Source organism: Strix uralensis, chromosome 7, assembly GCF_047716275.1.
Source record: "Strix uralensis isolate ZFMK-TIS-50842 chromosome 7, bStrUra1, whole genome shotgun sequence".
Classification (NCBI taxonomy): domain Eukaryota; kingdom Metazoa; phylum Chordata; class Aves; order Strigiformes; family Strigidae; genus Strix; species Strix uralensis.
In genome coordinates, this window is record NC_133978.1 from 38,281,854 (window position 1) to 38,300,145 (window position 18,292).

At 41.6% G+C, this 18,292-nt stretch overlaps 1 protein-coding gene across 1 annotated transcript; it reads left to right on the forward strand.

Annotated features, from left to right (window-relative positions):
- Positions 1-1,860: 1,860 nt before the first annotated feature.
- Positions 1,861-16,366, forward strand: GPR26 (G protein-coupled receptor 26). Its single transcript, XM_074875489.1, has 3 exons — positions 1,861-2,883; positions 8,469-8,582; positions 16,083-16,366. Exons 1-3 carry the CDS (start codon positions 2,216-2,218, stop codon positions 16,312-16,314), a joined length of 1,014 nt encoding a protein of 337 aa, XP_074731590.1. The 5' UTR covers positions 1,861-2,215; the 3' UTR covers positions 16,315-16,366.
- The last annotated feature ends 1,926 nt before the right edge of the window (positions 16,367-18,292 follow it).

Consider the following 18,292-nt stretch of genomic DNA (forward strand, 5'->3'; position numbering starts at 1 on the left):
GTCCTTCCTAGTCTGCCAGCAAGTTTTGCCACGTTTTTCTCCTCAGTGCCTCCCAACTCATACGGCTTCTTCCTGGGGACCTGCAGCTCTCCTTGCTTGCTGAGCTTGAAGTTGGCATCATACTAGGTCCTGTAACATGGACACCCTGCTCAGGCTGCTGATGCTGGGACACTTTTCTCAGCCAGGGATGTTGCTTCCTACCCAAGAAGGAAACTTTCAGAGGTTCTGGTGTCTCACAGCAGGAGCAAGATCTGCATCTTCTCTCATCTCCTTAGCCTACCTCCCCTAAGTGGGTAAAGACCCCTCTCATTTAAAGAAGGGGTCACCTTTAAGCTTTTCTCATGTGGCTTTGTATCACTTCCTCAGGAAAAGACCAGATACTGAAGTCCTGCTCCTCATCCACCCAGCACGAGGACATATACTTGTGTTCTGGAGACAGGCAGCTCTCAGGGTTCACGGACAGGCCTGGGTTCTGCACCCTGAGTCACTCCTCCTCTGTTGAGTGTGTGCATGGAGGCTCTGTGCACCCACCTAAACTGTCCTGGGGACTCCCAGATGTATTTGATGACAGTCTTCTGTCTCTATTAGACCTTTAAAGCCTGGCTTAAGAAAATGAAATAAAATAAAAGTGGAAGAGAAGGGCCCTTCCTACAACACACGAAGTTCTGACACCGTGCACAGTGGCAGCTCTGCTAGTGAGAGGATGAACCCGAGTGTCTGCAGTGAAGAGCTGCTGTAAATCGAGCACGCACAGCTCTGGCATGGGCTGCGAGCACAGAGGAAAAATCCGCCTAAGCATCTAGCTCTCGCACACGTGCAGAGGCACTTACTAAGCCACAATAACTGTGCTGCAGGGTATCTTTTGCCTTCTTATTGTGCAGGGATTAAGGCTTGGCTGCCTTGATGAGAAAGCTGTCCCAATTGCTCGCAAAGTCTCAGCATTCCCAGTCAAAACTGTTTTAAAGAGACAGGAAAGGCAATCAGAAAACAGTTCCCACTCTATCCTTTAAAACAAATTCAATTTTAACACCTAATTATGTGCAATATAGACTCATTCCTTTGCCAAGCTGCTTCTCGGTTTTGATCTCACAGGGTGCTTACCCTCACAGGGAGGGAGGCTTTGATTAGGAAGAAGCAAAGGGTGTTGAAGGGGAGAAAACATGACTGAATAGCAAGACCAGCAGCACATTGCCGTCTCTGCCACTCACCTGCTCTATGACCTTGGGCATGTGACAGTGGCTTTTGGGGCTTTAGTTTCCCTGCTTTTAAAGGAGGACGGGAGGCAATCATTCTCCTCCTACGCATCGTGCTTGGAGACACAGGACTGCAAAGTGCTAAACAAGAGCAGTAAAACCATTCTGGTAGCCTAATGACAGCTCCAGAGAAGTAGCAGAATACATCAAATTTTCCCCATCTTTTTGAGCACAGCTAATGAAGAGAAAAGAAAGCCCCTGCCCTGGCTGTGAGAAAGCAGCAACTGTGAAAGTGATGCACTGAAATGTAGGAAACACACTGGAGTGCAGGAATTCGGTTACATGGCTGTTTGCAAATTAATGGCTAAATCAATTAAATGAAAGCATGGGATTTCTCTTGAGGAAAGTCTAGTCACAATCGCAAGGAGAAGGGGAGGGGTTGTGGAGTGAGGATGACATAATCACGTTTGCGAATCACCATCACTGTGCATGCTTTAATCCATTAATGGGGTTTTTATCTGTGATCATAAAAAGCAGGTTACATTCAGCCTGGAAGGGAGTGAGGGTTGGAGGAGAGGGGAGGGGAGAGAAAGAGCAAGAGAGAGAGAGAGAGACAGAAAGCAAGAGAGAAAGAGAGCACAATTCAGTCGGTGAATTGCTTGCAAGCTTTGGGCTGATAATTAGGGATCTCAGGAGAGCAATTTCTCAGAATAACCTGCTCTCCTTCGAATGGACCAAGTGGAGACAGTGGTTCAGTCCTGCTGATATTTTTTAAGCCCTCCTCGCAGTTTGATGGGCATTCCCAGTGCTTTTGTGCACGTCTCGGAAAGCGTTGACGTGGAAAGGAGCAGCGAGGAGGGGGAGGTTGGAGAAAAAACCGGCAGTTCTTCTAAAAATACGGAGGGCATGCAAGAGTGCGAGCAGGCTGGGGAGGAGGGCGAGGTGAGCACGCCTCACACCATGTTCCCCGGGTGCCATCACGGTGCAGTTTCGGAGATGTCCCTCCTGTGACTGGACGCACCATGAGCATCTGGGAGGTGATCCTGGCTTTCGTGGTGGTGGTGCTGATGCTTGTGGCCCTGCTGGCCAACGTGCTGGTGCTGATGTGCTTCCTGTACAGCGCTGACATCCGCAAGCAGGTCCCGGGATTGTTCATCCTCAACCTCACCTTCTGCAACCTGTTGATGACTGTTTCGAACATGCCCCTGACCTTGGCTGGGATCATTTACAAGAGTCAACCAGGAGGAGATCAGATCTGCCACATTGTGGGCTTCCTGGAGACTTTTCTCACCACGAACTCCATGTTGAGCATGGCAGCTTTGAGCATTGACAGGTGGATTGCTGTCGTCTTCCCTCTAAGTTATCACTCCAAAATGAGGTACAGAGATGCTGCTCTTATACTGAGCTACACGTGGTTACACTCGGTGTCGTTCCCGATAGTGGCAGCTTCTCTCTCTTGGGTGGGTTTCCATCACCTCTATGCCTCCTGCACCCTGTACAACAAGAGACCAGAGGATAGGACACAGTTTGTGATTTTCACTGGGGTCTTTCACACCCTCAGCTTCCTCCTCTCCCTTATAGTCCTGTGTTTCACATATCTAAAAGTGCTGAAGGTGGCACGGTTTCACTGTAAGAGGATTGACGTGATCACTATGCAGACCCTGGTGCTGCTTGTGGACATCCATCCCAGGTAAGGTGCCTGTGTGTTCAGCAAGTGAGATACTCACTGCAGGGGAAGCCAGGATGGGGTTCAGTGTTATGTTAAATACGGTCTGATCTGTATCACAACAGGGGATGGGGAGGGGGATAAAACAAGCATCCTTCTTGCCAGTTTCTGTTCTCTTGCCAGTTTCTGTTCTGCATGTTTCTTTTTACTTGTGTTTATTTTTCTGGTTGCAGAAACAACTCTTTCTTCTCATACTTAATGTCTTGTTTTGGGAGGGAGAGCAAAGAAACAGGCAGTTTTGGCTGAGCATGCACTTCCCTTTGAGATAGTGATCAGATCACTGCCCTTTGTCTCCGAAGATGGATTTAGCAGTCGATAGATTTACATTTTTTGACACTGTCAGCCCAAAATGTTGCTGGATCCCTTAGAGGGAGCAGGCTGAGGCTGCACATGTCCCTTCAGTCGGAGTTCAGAAGTGAAGCTGGGTGCTGCGTGCCACTCCTTCACTCAGCAGTTTCCCTATTCCTGTGCTCTCTATAACTTTATCTTTCCTGAAGGCAGAATTGCAAGGGAATAACATCTGCAGAATGCATACACTTGAGTGCCTATGCTTAAATCTAAGTGAGAGAGACATCAGTAGCAATGTTAATATGACAAGCCAGGGATGTATAAAGTTCATTTCAAATGAGTCTTTAAGTACAAGAGGAGAAAAGTCTCTGGGGACTGGGGGGATAATGGGCTTGAAGGCAAGCACCAAACAGGTATGAATGTGTGCTGGGATGTTCTGCAAGAGAGTCACATCAGGGATTATGCACAAACTATAAATCTTGCATGAATAGGCTATGTCTGGATCTGTAAGGGATGCAGATTTGGCCAGAGGAGGGAGGGTGGGAGAGACAGCTTTCCTTGGGACAGTAAGGGGATCATAGTGGCAAAGCTGAAGGAGAGAAAACCTTGCTGAATGGAAGTCCAAGGGTGGTGCTGGGCAAGCAGCGATCCTGGCGAGGAGCTGGGGAAGGTGCCCGGTGCACGGGGGAGGAGGATGTCAGTGTGTGCTGTGAGTACATGATGGCTCTGCCCACAAGAACTGAGAGGAGGAAACAGAGAGGACCAAAACAGGCACAGCTGGAAGGACGTGGGATCAGGCTGGTGAGAAGCGAGCAGCAGGACAAGCCAGAGTGATCTGCTCAGGAAACAGGGATTTGGGAAATGAACCTGCACAGCTGTGGCAGGACAGAGCAGGACAGGGTAGCCGATGGATCAGTGAGTCCTGGCTGAGGGCTGAGAAGCTCTGATGAGCTGGGGTGGAGGGGGCTGAGACCCAGCTATGACTGGGACGGGACAGCAGAGTCAACGGGTGACCTCTGCAAAGGCATAATCAAAGGCACTGGTCACAGTGTGGAAAGAAATCAGCCTGGTTTGCTCAGAGGCTGTCTTAGGGCTTAGTGTGGATGGAGTGGGTGATTAGAAAGGGAAGGGTCTGATGTGTTTGCCTGGAAAAAAGGGGTGAAATGGTCTGGCTAAGTCGGGTGACAGAGCAGCTGTGAGGGATGCGTGTGCTGCTTGGGAGACAGTCAGAGACAGGATCTTAAGGTTTAGACTGTCTCTGTCAGAGACTGAAGGGAAATGTCTTTCAGAAAAATGCTGGCAGCTGGCAGTGCAGGAAGGTATCTGATATGGGGGAAAAAAGTCTGCCTGGAAGAAAGTAAACCTGAGAGCAGTTGAAGAGGGCAGTCCCATGCCAGACATCCCACCTGATCCCCCTTGCTGTCCTTTGCAAGCTGGAAGCAGATACCAGCTCTCTCCATTTGCAGCCAGCCAGGATCAGAGCTGCAGGAATGAAAGCACATGTGGCTGTCCTCAAAAAAAGGTCATATTTTGGGGATTCCTAAGCCTAAGGCAAATAAGTCTGAAAGGATCAGGGAAGGACAGCACACTGTTAGAGGAACAGAAAAATTTGCTCAAAATTCTCCAGTTAAGCTGTTTGATCTGTCTCTTGACCAAGAATGCAGAGCAGAACTTTGGGCAAGTCCTGTTACTGTTCTTGAGAAACACGTGTAAATCTTTCCTTATCCACCAAGTCACACAGAGGAAAAAACACCCTTCTGCCCTATGTGCTGTCTGGTTGCTAAACTGTGCCTTGACTGGTCTTAGCTCCTGCACACACTATGAGTTGTGGTGGTCACTCCTGGGACAGTGCCATAAACACACTGGGACTATTTGAAATAGCAATCATTATGCCTAATGCTTAAAGTATGCCTGGACTGCACAGCGAAGTTTAGAAAAAGGGCAAAGATCTCAATGGTATTTCTCCTCCTCTGCATTTTTTCTGGTCTAGTTGAGGGTGCTCGTGCATTTTGCAATCATCTCACCAAGGGGTGGATTCAATGGGGTTGTGGGAATGATAGCTCCTTTCTTCAGAGGGGACAGAGTTGTACAGGCAATTTGCTGTGAGTAACCTGTATTACTAACTCTTAAATCTCTCTTGCACCGGCTTATTCTAGTGCCTCTCGCTAAGAAAGGAGAGTTTTAGCTTCTTTTCTAGATTATGGGAATGGTGGCTAATTTGACCTATGGCGGTGCTGCTTTAACTGGTGACAGCTACCGCTGCTGAAAGGGTCAGACCTTGGGTTGCTTTCCCTGCTGTGAGAGCTGCACGAAGGCTGCAGGTCTCCTGGAGCAGTCAGTGATGTTCATAAAGCTCTGACATAACAAAAGCATCATTTGAATTATGTAAGTGGTATATATACAGGCAATTTCAGTGTTTACTATGGCACCTAATAACACAGACATGGATGCTGGGAGAAGGCACATGAGAGAACAAAGTTTGCAATCCCACCTTAGACTGCCCTGACTTTTCTGGCTTTTTGTACAGTCTAGTTTCAACACCGAGAAATGTGTACAGACAATTTGCTGCTTCCTATGACTCAGAATCTACCCGCAAGGGGGTCTAGCGACAGGCATTATGACAGATGGCTTTATTACCTGTGACTTGGAAAGACACGAGTGATCTTCTGAAGATCATTCAAGACGAGTACAAAGAAAACCTCTAAATACCACACAAAATCGTGTGAGTGTTTAGGGCACATGTCCTTTCAAGTTAGCTTAGGCATTTTTACTGGATAATGCTTTTTCTTGACTTTGTGCTTAAGACCAAGGTATCTTTGGTATTGTGGGAGATTTGGGCAAGACTTCACTTAAGTGCTTAACCCATGTGTTTCTTCACCCAGATTATCTATACTATTTTTTTGGTGTATCCAGCTTTACAGATCTTTAGGTCCAGTATCTCATAAACTTTGTTTAAAATACCAAACCTTCAAAGGGATATATCTCAGATTTTCCAGGATATTAAAATCTTTAAATGAAAGCTTAGACAATAATCCAATTCTATTACTAGTGTCACTACTGGAATTTTCGTATATGTTCTTATCTTAGTGCATAAAAGTGTGTGCAAAAGCAAAATACTCATCTGTGTACACTGTCTATAGGAAGGAATGAGATAAAATACCTTCCTCTGTAATGTGGTAATTATTAGCTACATCTGGAAAGACTGAAAAAAAGAAATTGGTTGAAGTCTATCAGGACTTCCCAAGCAATGTCTGAGCTCCAGGAGTCAAAGACAGCTTTGTATGTGCCAGTAGGAAAAAGATGTAACTGGGGAAACTGTTAGAGACAAAAAATACGCAACCTTCTACACCCTAACGGCACCCTAATTGAACCTACCCTGGAGATTTCTTTTCCTATATTGCTGTGTGCCTGGGATATGATGAATTTAATAACACAGGTCTTAAGCAAAGCTGTCAAACCTCTAAGATCATCTGTCTGCACCTAAAAATACTTCAAGTTCTCCAGCTCTTGCAGAACTGAAAGCACATAGGTTGCCTTGAAAAGGTGGATTTTTTTCCTTCTCAGCTGTCATTTCTAGCTGCAAATAACTCAGACATAGAACATGTAACACTTTTAGATGTGGTTTAATTCTACTTAGGCATATTCTTTAAGAGCAAGACATTGTTATTTCAAGGGGAACAAACTTTTCCTCCAGTATTTATTTCATTTTGTAGATCATGATAGCTGCTCTTGGGACTGGCAGTGTAAGAACATATGTAAAATGAAACAAAAGAAACACATTTTCTTTTACACAGCCAAAAGGTAAAACATTAGAACTCACTGCCACAGAGGTCACCAAAGCACACTGAGATCCTCAGGACATAACATGCATTTAGATGATGGACAAACATTTGCAGGTACAGCAAATAATGTAAGTGTAAGGCTATGGCCATAAACCTCACAGCTATTAATGTATGTGAGTGTGGAACCTAACAGTGAGTCATCAATTACAAATTTACAATAAAAAAGGAGAGACCAGTGCCAAGCAGTTACAAAATGCAGCACATGGGCCAGTGTTTGCCCGAGACATGATCGCATTACTGTGAGGCCTGTGCGATGAGTCAGCACGTAGCAGCGCTGCTATGTGCGTAGAGAGGGGTTTCAGGACTGCAGTTGGGCTTTGGTTTTCCCTTTCCCAAAGGGATTTGCTCAGGTACAGATGAGCCTGGTTCTCTGAGAGATACAACCAGTACTGTCTAGCCAACCTACCTGCCTGGAGAAGACAGTAACTCATCCACTTCCCTCGAAATGCACAGCCCGCACAGGAGTTACACAAGCTGGTAGAGAAGGAGGATGGGTTTTCACGTTATCACTCTTTTGGCAAGCAGAGGTGCTGATTTCAAAGGAGATTTCCTGCAGTGGAAGTGTGGTCTCAGGCCCGTGCTCCCATCACCTTGCTGGCACACCAAGGCTCTCAGCAGCTCTCTGGTGACCTGGTGAGACCTCCACCGGGAAAATGAAAGGAGAAGCTCTTGTCCTAAAATGTCACAGATAGGAAAAAACCCCAGGGTGTCACTAATTTGTAACTGTTTAGTTGGGAACAAGGCTGGTTTGAGGTGAGGAGTCAGAATATCACAGCACTGTGGATTTATTGTACAATTCTTGACTTTGCAGAGCGTTCAGCACGGCAGCCATGCACAGCTGCAGAGGCTGCCAAAAGATTTACAGCCACATGGTTGACAGCTATGGGATACAGTGATTGCTCCAACGTTGGGCTGAATGTTTTTCTTGTTATGATTTTATTGTGTCTTACTGCTTATCTTGCTGGGAAGTTTCTCCTATCTAAGGTAGTGGTGTTGTAATTGCTGTTTCTAGGGAAGTAGCATCCTGCCTACCCCACTCTGGATATTTTCCAAATCTCTGAATATTATGAGGCAAACTCTGGCCTGCAAATACAGCTTACAGTAATTCAGAAAGGAGCTGCAACTGAATTCAAGGCTGAATTCCACCAATTTGACTATATATAAATTGATATAATGAGGGTGTGTGCATATAAATATACAATCATGTATTTCTCAGTAATTGTTTTTGGAGGGTAAGATGATCATATAATGCATTAATACTTGGTATTGTCCCATAAAAATACAGTGCACCTGGTATTGGCTTATGTGAATACAGCACTTACTGGAACGATTGATTTCCATCATTCCATAAGTAAAGCCATTAAAATCTGCTACCTGATATTATGATTCATGTTCTTGTTTGTGTTGAATGTCACACAGTGTAAGAGAGCGTTGTCTAGAAGAACAAAAGAGACGGAGGCAGCGAGCAACAAAGAAAATAAGTACCTTTATTGGTACTTTTATACTTTGTTTTGCACCTTATGTAATTACAAGGTAAGTGTGAACCTACACAGTGGAAAAGACTACTGAGATGCATTCTTAACTCAGAGAAGTAGGGCATGCTGAACCAGAAAATGATTCAAGTCTCCTGTGAAAATTTTATGCACCGTTTCCACTTCTATGACAGAGATTGCATTTACTGAGCTAACAAAACTGTACAAAATGTCATAGCACTTATCTGATACAATCCTGATGCAGTCGGTGAGCCAAACTCTGTTCAGTCAGCCTAGTTGAGATGTTGGACACATGGGAGTGATTTAGGAAGTCAGTCCACAGGATTTTGCAGACTTTTTTTCAGGTCAAATAGTCACGTACTCCTCAGATTGCCTCCCTGATTCAGGGGGTGATCTGCAGGGAAATACACCTGGTTGAATAGGTCAGACTAAAAATCTGGTCAACAAGATCTATCTGAGGTGAGAACATGGCCCACAGACTTAAACAATAGTTTTGTCTGACTGGATAGAGTTTATTAGTCATAAACATCAAATATCAAAGCTCTTCTGGCTCATAACTAAAAACAAATTCTTGTGATTTATGGTTAGATGTCCTTATCTACTAGCTTATCTTTGGAAATGGCTCCTGTGGGAAACACAAAATTACTCCTATGAAACAAAAAGTATTAAAAAGTGAGTATATCCAGAAAATTGTTACCTAGTTGAAGGAAATTTACAAATTGCATTCCTTTTTAAAAGACTCTGGAGAAACTGAAATGCTGCTATGCAGAACATAGAAAGGAACAAATATTTTTAAAGTATCTCCTATTCCAATACTATCAAAAAAAATTATTGGGGCTGACTTCAGTCAAACTCAAATCCATCATAAAAAATCATTGAAAAAGCTAGACTCAGTATGGGCATGTAGCCAACCACAAGTTTTTTCAATTCAGTATAATATCCTGAACTTCTATTTCTAACAAAACAATTCACAAAAAGGTCTTGTAGTCTCTTAGTAAAAATGGAAACCTGCATGTCTCATTGATTATATGTTCATGGTAATAATAATAGCTAATTGATTCATGCTGTTTATTTGTAACAATGCTGCAAATACATTTGTAACAGTGTTACTATATTTACCTTTACTTTCACTCAGTAGTCACAAGAAGACACTCCATGCCACATATACTAAAAGAGCATGAAAGGATTTATAATTATGAACATTTAGCCTTAGTTCTCACACTATAGTATATCAGAGTATTTGTCTCATTACAAATGGTTATATTTCATTATATGCTGGCTCTCTGAACTTAGTGAAAATCATCGCAGTCACAGAGTAGCTTGCAGCTCCGTCCCAAGTGACACCGAATGCTCTAACCAGAACTGTCAGAAGTACTTTTGTTCTTCTCCACAGGTATCTCAGCCCAGCATTCAGGCACCACCTCCCCATCTCCTCTTAAGTCTGTGGCATCCTAATTTGTGTCCTAGTAGGTACAGCAGAGGGGTTGGAAAAATCCTGGTCCTCCTCCCTTGGCTACATACAAGGATCACTTAAATGTTCTCCTGAATCTTCAATCTGTTGAGGACTAATAGCTGTGCCACAGGGTGACTATGACAAGAGTCAAGATGTAGGGTCTTGAATGCATGAAGAATGCTTGAAGGGTTGGGCACTGGCCAGGCATGCTAGGTGGGGAAAAAGTTATCATTTTCCTGGCCTTTTCAGTTCTGACACATCTAGGGGGATGGCTGCACAACAGACTATGGGGAATTCCCTCTTCAGCTACTTGCATCCCCCTCAAGACCTTGTTGGACACTCTGCTGCACGGACGGGTACTTGAGGACATGTATTACTGTGCTTCCCTATGCATCACACAGACAGCTGAGGGTGTTGAAGTCAAGGGGATTAGGAGGCTTTTGAACATAATTATGTAAGCAAGTATTATTTTCTGGACTATGCCCAGTGCTTTGCATGCACAAGATAGAGGCAGTCAATCACTTTTCAAGGCAGTGAACAGAAGATAGCTGATGAAGTGTATTGCTCAGCCTCTCATTTGGACAGCCAGCACTAATCAGCAATACACTTAAATTAAACATGCTTTTAAGTACTTCATGAATTGAGGCCTGAAAGCAGCAAATCACAAGGCTTTACTATAACAACATCTTTCTGCTTCCACACTAAAAACAAACAGTTGTCTCTAGGAATTCCATGAACCAGCGAAGGAGTTGTGCTTATAACCCCAGCCAGAAAAATTCTTCTTGGAGTAAACCAGAGTTTTTCAGATTACATTAAGGTAAAAATCAGATTAGGCACCACTTTTATCAAGAAAACACCCTTCTAATTAGTTCAGTGGCTGACTGTAAGTAGTTTATCAGTAGAATCTGATTCTTCTTGATTTGTTTCCACTGTACCAGCATGACAGATGTATTATCCTATATTATTTATTTCTAGGTAAAACTTGTTTCTTGGTTTGTAAAAATTCTATTAGTACATATCTCTTCTTTTGCTGTATTTATCATTATGTGATTAAATAACATTGTTCAAAACCTATTTTCTCCAAGGAGCTTTTTCATAAGAAATTAAAATAAGTCACACCAATTTCTAATATTAATTTCCAACTCCAGGCATTTCATATTGGAATACAGAACTTTGATCATGTAAGTTAATAAGTGCTGTCAATGTGTAAGGAAATCAGCTTTAAATTAAAAATCCTGAAGTAATATCAGAAAGAAGTTCATAGCCCCAAGCCCTTAGGTTACAGAGGAGGATGGTAGAACAGGCAGAAGAAGATTAAATTCTCTTGTATCATCTCTGGGGGACAAGGGGTAAACAAACTGTGTCTTTAAAGTGATTGCTTGCCCTCTGCATGCAGATCCTTCTCAGGTAGACAAGCAAGTGCAGAATTCCTCTGCAAGTTGTGTTCTTGCCTGTCTGTGCGTATAAATGATTGCATGATTTCCCTATGCATTCCTAGGTTGACATATTTGAAGAAAGTGACCTTCTAGTCTTTGTCAAAAGCCTCAGCTGATGTGAGGTAGAAATATTTTCCTCCTGGATGGAAAAACCTTTTGGTACAAGCTGGACAGTGCTGCTTGCTATCATCATATCTCTGTGATGTCCTGCTATCCTCGTATCTCTGTGCTAACAGGTGGTTCCTGCAGCTCTGAGTAATAGCAACAGCTAAAAACAATGGTTTGCAAGATTTGCTACAAGGGATTTGCAAGATTAGCTACAAGAGTCCAAAAGTCTGCTTCCTTACAGAAACTGGCCAGTTGTAATATATATGCACCACTTAAGAGGCAAAACTGGCTAAGAGTAAATCAGCTGACAATCACTGCAATGCCACAGAATCACAGAATCATCTAGGTTGGAAGGGACCTTGAAGATCATCTAGTCCAACCATTAAATGCCATTGTTGTGTCAAGAAGCAATCACTAAAATAGGGCTTTTTTGCTAGCAAGGCAGCATACAAAAGATTCAGTCTACCAAGCAATAAAGTGAAAATAAAATAAAATCAACATCAAGATAAAACTCATGGTCAGCTTATTCATATTGTTAACACAAAAGAAACAACTAAGGTCCAATTCTGATACTTGTGTGGGGAGAAAAAAAAGAATTAGACACAAACAGAAATGTTAGGAATGCAAGCTTAAAGAGTTGATCCAGATTCTTGGTGAAAGGACCGAATTTCTTCTTGTAAGAACTTCATCATCTAACAGCTCCAAAATGCAGTGCCAGCTTTGTTTCACCACTGAACAAGAAAACATTTTAACATGTTTGAGACTCTGGTCTATTCAGAATTTTCTCTATAATTCAGTTAAATTCTCAGGTTTAAGCAATGCACAACAGATACGTTGCCATTGTAGTAGGCTCCAGCTGAACGTATGCATATCAACTGAAGTGATAAACTGCACATGTATATGAAGTGTTTTCAGTGTGTATTATCTGCATAAAAGACCAAGATCTTAATCTTCAACACAGCAATTTCATTTGTTTACTGAAAATTAAATAAAATAATTGGATAGCCATTTGACGGGACACAAGCTACAGAATCATAAGTTTCTAAAATATTAACAAAGTATCACAGCAAAACAGCTTATAGCTTTGAAATAAAAAAGTATTGAAGACGAGACAGTAGAAGAGTGGCTTATGAAAGCAAGATAGGGAATTAGGTAGCACTGAAATATTAATGCTCCTTCACTGAAAATGTCTTCTTTTTTGCTGAAACTTTTCATGAGCATTGAAGTTATGCATATAATTTCCCTTATAAATAAGAAATGAAACCCTCTTTCAAAGGCCATAAAGTATGTGATATGCCTTGAAAGACTCATATTTAATTGTTTGTACATGAAATAGAATTGCATAGCTTAGGGTTTGTCTGCATTTCTGTGTTTGCTGTTTGATATCTGCAAATGTAATTTGCTATAAAAAATAATACACAAGAACTGCAAAATGTGTAAATATCAAGGACACTTAGGGAACATAGTGAAAGAAAATATTTAAAATTCTGTCGATAAAAGTGTAGGCTTTTTAGTTGATCAGTCAATGAAGGTAAAATTAGCAAGTCTAGGCTTGCAACCTTGAAGTGTCTATTTGGTATGCTTTAAATGGAGATTGTTAACATCTCATAGAACTGATTGACAGAGACTCAGACACAAATTTGTCATATTTTGGTCATTTAAGGCATTCTCTGAATTTAATTAAACTTAATCAAATTCATATCTGCAAAGCATTTGGTAAAAGTAAATCAACGAGATGAAATTCAACATGATGAAATTCAAAATGCAAAGAAAGCATCAGATATGTGAAGTGAAGAATAGTAATAAGAAGGATGGCTCATGGTAGATTACAAAGTAAATATGACTCAGTAGATGATTAATTTCCAAATAGTCAATTCTCATTTTAGAGCATATTAATGTGGGTGTCATAAGCTACATTTTATTAAACAAGAGAGAATACACCAGATGAGACCCCCCGGCAGCTTGAGGAGATGATAATTATGTCTGGGTTTGGAAGCTACTTTGTAAGAAAGATATCAACCATGAGTTACAAGGAGAGGTTGAAAGAACAACATTTATTTAGTCGAGATGAAAGGAGAGAGAAATGGGACAGATGGCGGTTCTTTGGTATCTGAAAATTGCTTACAGTTATCAGCTGAGCCAAGAGGCACGAGTGGAGGGGCAAGAGCAATTCCCAAGTATTTTCATCTAACATAGCCTGGTCACCTCAAATGTCTCACACATCTGTGAGCCCAAAGAGCACTTTGGTTAATGTCACCACCCCTAAAAGCATCATTTTACAGGTGCGCCTCACTTCCGATGGAAGTGATAACAAAATGATCAAATTGCTAGCACAAAGCACAGAAAACTATTCTCAATATTAGAATTACCAATACTGTGACAGTGGCTAAAGCCCCAGCCCTGGCTGCACACCCATGGTGCTCTCCAGGAAGAAACAGTGGTTTTGCCATGGAGTTTGCAGTCTAGGCAAACCAGAATGGAGATTGAAGACAGAAGCTCATAGTCAGTGGTGTAACAAATTAAGGCTCCTTAGTCCCACTTTTGTGCTTAGATGACTGGACCATACCATCTGCCAGTGCTATTTTAAACAACACGATGTAGTGGAAGTTTATGGAATGAGAATAAAATGACTGAGGAAAATATACTCATCTCTAAACTGCTTGAAGTACCAACACTATTGTAATTGCTGCTGCAGGGACCACACTTCAGAATGCTCCTTGGAAATGGTGCTGTTTCAGAAGAAACATTAGCAACTGAAGTATTTTTCAGGCAGGTTTAAAAGCACCCACTGCTGTTTCAGCAAAGATCTTATTTGCCATTGCATAGTGGGGCTCTCTAACAGCACATACGGCTGTTCATCCTCTAGAAAAATCAATAGTTTCTCAACAGCTGTAGAGACATATTGAACAGAACTGCCCTTCAGTGTTGCTCAAAGACATGGGGAAAGAAAACCTTGTGGAGTTATCAATATTTCAATGCCAAAATGCTCTGTCTCAGTACAAAGTGAACTATCTGTGCTAGTGTAGGTATGAGGAGTATATAAAGCTCTTCCTTGTCTCTCTCCCTCCCCTGAGTTACAAGTTTTGCCTTGCTAAATTTGTTGCAAATATATAAGTTCGGCCTTTAAACTGACCAGTTTTTAAATTCAAGACATATTATACTATCTCTCAATGATGAATTTTCCTTCCTTGTGCACTTCTACAATCCAGACAAACTGTTTAAAAGGATCAAACTCTCTCTCTAAGAGCTGGACTGACTAAGAAAGCTAGATAGCCCTGGTGAGGTGGTTCCTTAGATATTCTAGAGGGGACCTGGAACCACAAGTTCAGACTAGATGCTGGATTTTTAGATAGTTAGTGGTAGGGGAATATGACAAAGCAATGGCACTTTGTGTCCCGATCTCAAACTTCAGTGCTCAAAGTATGGCTTTTCATCAATATTTAGAAAATTATGTTAGGCTATGCAAGAATAATTTTTTACAATATTTGTGATTAAATTTGCTGTGCATGATGGATTCAATGGTGACAATAAGTGTGAAAATCATCAGGAAACAGACCTGGGGAGATTATACTCCTTCCATTCCCTTTAGAGCTATATTAAGTCTGTGATGAACTTCTGCTGCCAGAAACATGATCTTATGACACACGCTACTAGAAAAATGCACAAAACAAAAGCAGTAAATGAAGAAAAGTGAAATGTCACTGTCTAGCAAGAGATCTTATTAGGACTGAAATCCACAGAGTCATCACAGAAAGTAAGACACATTGTCTGTATGGATAAGTTTTGGCACAGAGACTAAAAGTGTAAGAGTTGAGGTTATGTTATGTGGTAAATGATTTTATGAGTAGATGCTGCATGATATTTTTCATCAGCAGTAAACTTTCCATGATCTGTTGACCTGCTTACCACATAATATTTATGATCTCAAACTTGGTGTTCACTAGACAGTAAAAATAGGGCTAGGCTACAGTACTCTAGAGAGAGGGGTGCCCTTTACTAAATATCTTGATGGCTTGAGTGAGCCAGATGAGTTGAAAACCCAGCTCTACATCAGAGATTCAGACTCAGTGTTTAGTCTCTAAAAAGGGTATTCCAATAACAAATAAATAAGCTCTTTTGAAGACTGCCTCATATCCTGATGGAGCTATTCCATTTGCACTAAATTCTTCAATGTTTATTGAGGCCAATGTTCAAGAGAGCTTTTTAGGAGGCAACACATCCAGGGTCCACTTCCAGCCTCAGTAAATGTACAGCTAAATGTACAGAGTCAAGAATGCCTTGAAGTTTGGAGGTCAAGACACTCTGATAGGAGCTGAGTAGTCTCATCCTTGGGAAACACCTCAAGTTTACATTTGCAGTCTTAGAAATGTATAAGGGAAGGACTACATTCATACTTTCATGAGTATGGCTTTCTTTTCTTTTGTTTTCTTGCAATTGCCCAGGAATAAATTGGGGTTTTGGGGCGGTCATTGGCTCACAGTTGTGCTGTTGCTCCATTTTTTTAAAATGAATATTCACTCTTTCAACCTTCCTCTTTCCACAGACTTGTTGAATTATCCTCTGTGGTCCACATCAATTCCCACTGGGGAATCATTTCCAAGTGCTTAGCTTACAGCAAAGTTGTTTCAGACCCTTTTGTGTACTCTTTGCTACGGCATCAGTACAAGAAGACGTGGAAAGACATCATAAACAAGATCCTCAAAAGAAGCTCCATCAATTCCTCTGCCCTCACGAACGAATCGCACAATCGGAATATATTGCAGCTGAATGAATGAGGAGCCTGGTATGGGACCTACAAGACACATAAAATGATATATGGGAAACAAAAGTAACTGGCCTATCCCTAGTAGCTATCCTCAGCTGTCAAGGTTTCGGGAGGCAGTCATGGACAGGTTGAAACCCAGCCTGTGTCCCTCCAGTAGCCCATGAAACACCTAAGGGAAGCAGGCGGCTTTGTACCTCCTGCCTCCGACTAAAAGAGCGCTATTGATCTGTGGTCCTGCAGGCTTTGCAGATACAAATCTCCCATTGATTTCCATCAGCAGTTACACATACATGTAAGGTAAAAAGCTAGTCCTCAGCAGGACTCATGAAAGTAATGGGAGCCTTTATGTCTCCCAAATCAGAGCACCAAACCAGTGCCATCATAAGATTATTCCAAAAAATGCACAGGGATATCTGTGCTGTATTTTTCACTAGCTGCAGGTAACATTCTCTCTGGTGGAGTTGCAAACCTGGCTTTACAAAAACTACCCCAACCTAGTTGCTTGAGTAGGTCCTGTATAGAAAAAATGTTAATAGAAAAATCTTTCCCTAGATACTCATACAGTGCCCAACATAGCTTTCAACCTCTTCTGATGCATACTTTTTGAACAATCCTGTAGAATTGAAGGAAGAGAAAAATATCTTTTGACGTATGCTACAGGCTGGATTCAGTCATGTCTCCTCTAAGATTTTTAATTAACTTCCACAGAATCCCATTAGTTTTCTCCCCATTAAATTTCAGAAAAATAAAAATAGTAGACAGGATGGAAAGGTCAGGATACCTCCTGCCTACCTTCCAGTATATCTGAGCTATAAAGAGATGGATTTTGCCCAAAGCTGCAGAATGGGTCCTGTGCTAAGGGGAAAAAAGATAAAATCTCTTTTTCTGAGGTGTTCTTTTTCCTACAGATATGTTAGTTAAAGGAAAGATGAGCCTAAAGCTGAGTTTAAAAGTATGATTTCCAAACCAGGTGGAGCAAAAATAATAGACCCTCTCCCCACCATGAAAGTGCAGCCACTAATCTGAATCCACGTCTGAACATACAAGTCTCAGAAGGTTTCAGTATAGATCTTTATAGCTTTAGATTGCAGTTATGCACAGCAATGTCATTATCATTTAGCATACATTCAGTTCAGTCTGCAGCTAACATAGGCCTAAATACCAATAAAATTTTCAAAACCTGGACAATCCTGCATGTCACACTTCCTCAGACATCACCACAATATCTTAATTTTGTAAACATTATTTAGTTCATTATAAGTACAACTAGAGCTGGTAGATGGCTTCACAACTGTCACATAGACACGTGATGCTGAAGCCGTCCTCCAGTGACTCATGAAGAATGACTTTCCTGGGTAATTTTCAGCGACTTCTCTCTCAATTCAGTGAAAACACTACGAAATCAGACAGTTTTTCAAGTGTTGTCTTATTAATTAAGCTGTAGAATATCAAAAGCAATAATTAATCAGTTGTCATTTCTGTTGTTATGATTTTTAGGAACAATCGGTTTCTAAAACTTGCGCCAACAAAGTGTATTGTCCTCATAATATCTCAAAATTATATTCAGGTGAAGAACTATTGGTTTCAAATGTTTCACATTTATACTTTGATTGGCAAAAGACTTACTACCAATTCTGACCTTAATTCTACACACATTTTTCTCGAGAAAATTACTTGAAGTCAATAAGACAACAGCAAGTTAACATCAGAAATGAAATTAATTTTTGCTAGGGAGGTCAATAAAGCTTCTGTCCAGTGGCCATAAAGTACACCGTTTCTTTTGTGAGGTTAAATGGGGAATACATGCCCAGATTTTGAATAGTCTTGGTTAATTAGGCTTCATGCAGGAAACAGCAGCTTAAATAACTGCTGATATAGCTGGCTGTATTACTGCCTATCCTTGCTCATATTCTGACTGTCAGTATCATATTGAGAAAATATGCTTAGGGTCATATTGAGAAAATAAAGTCCTAAGTACTAAAAATGTG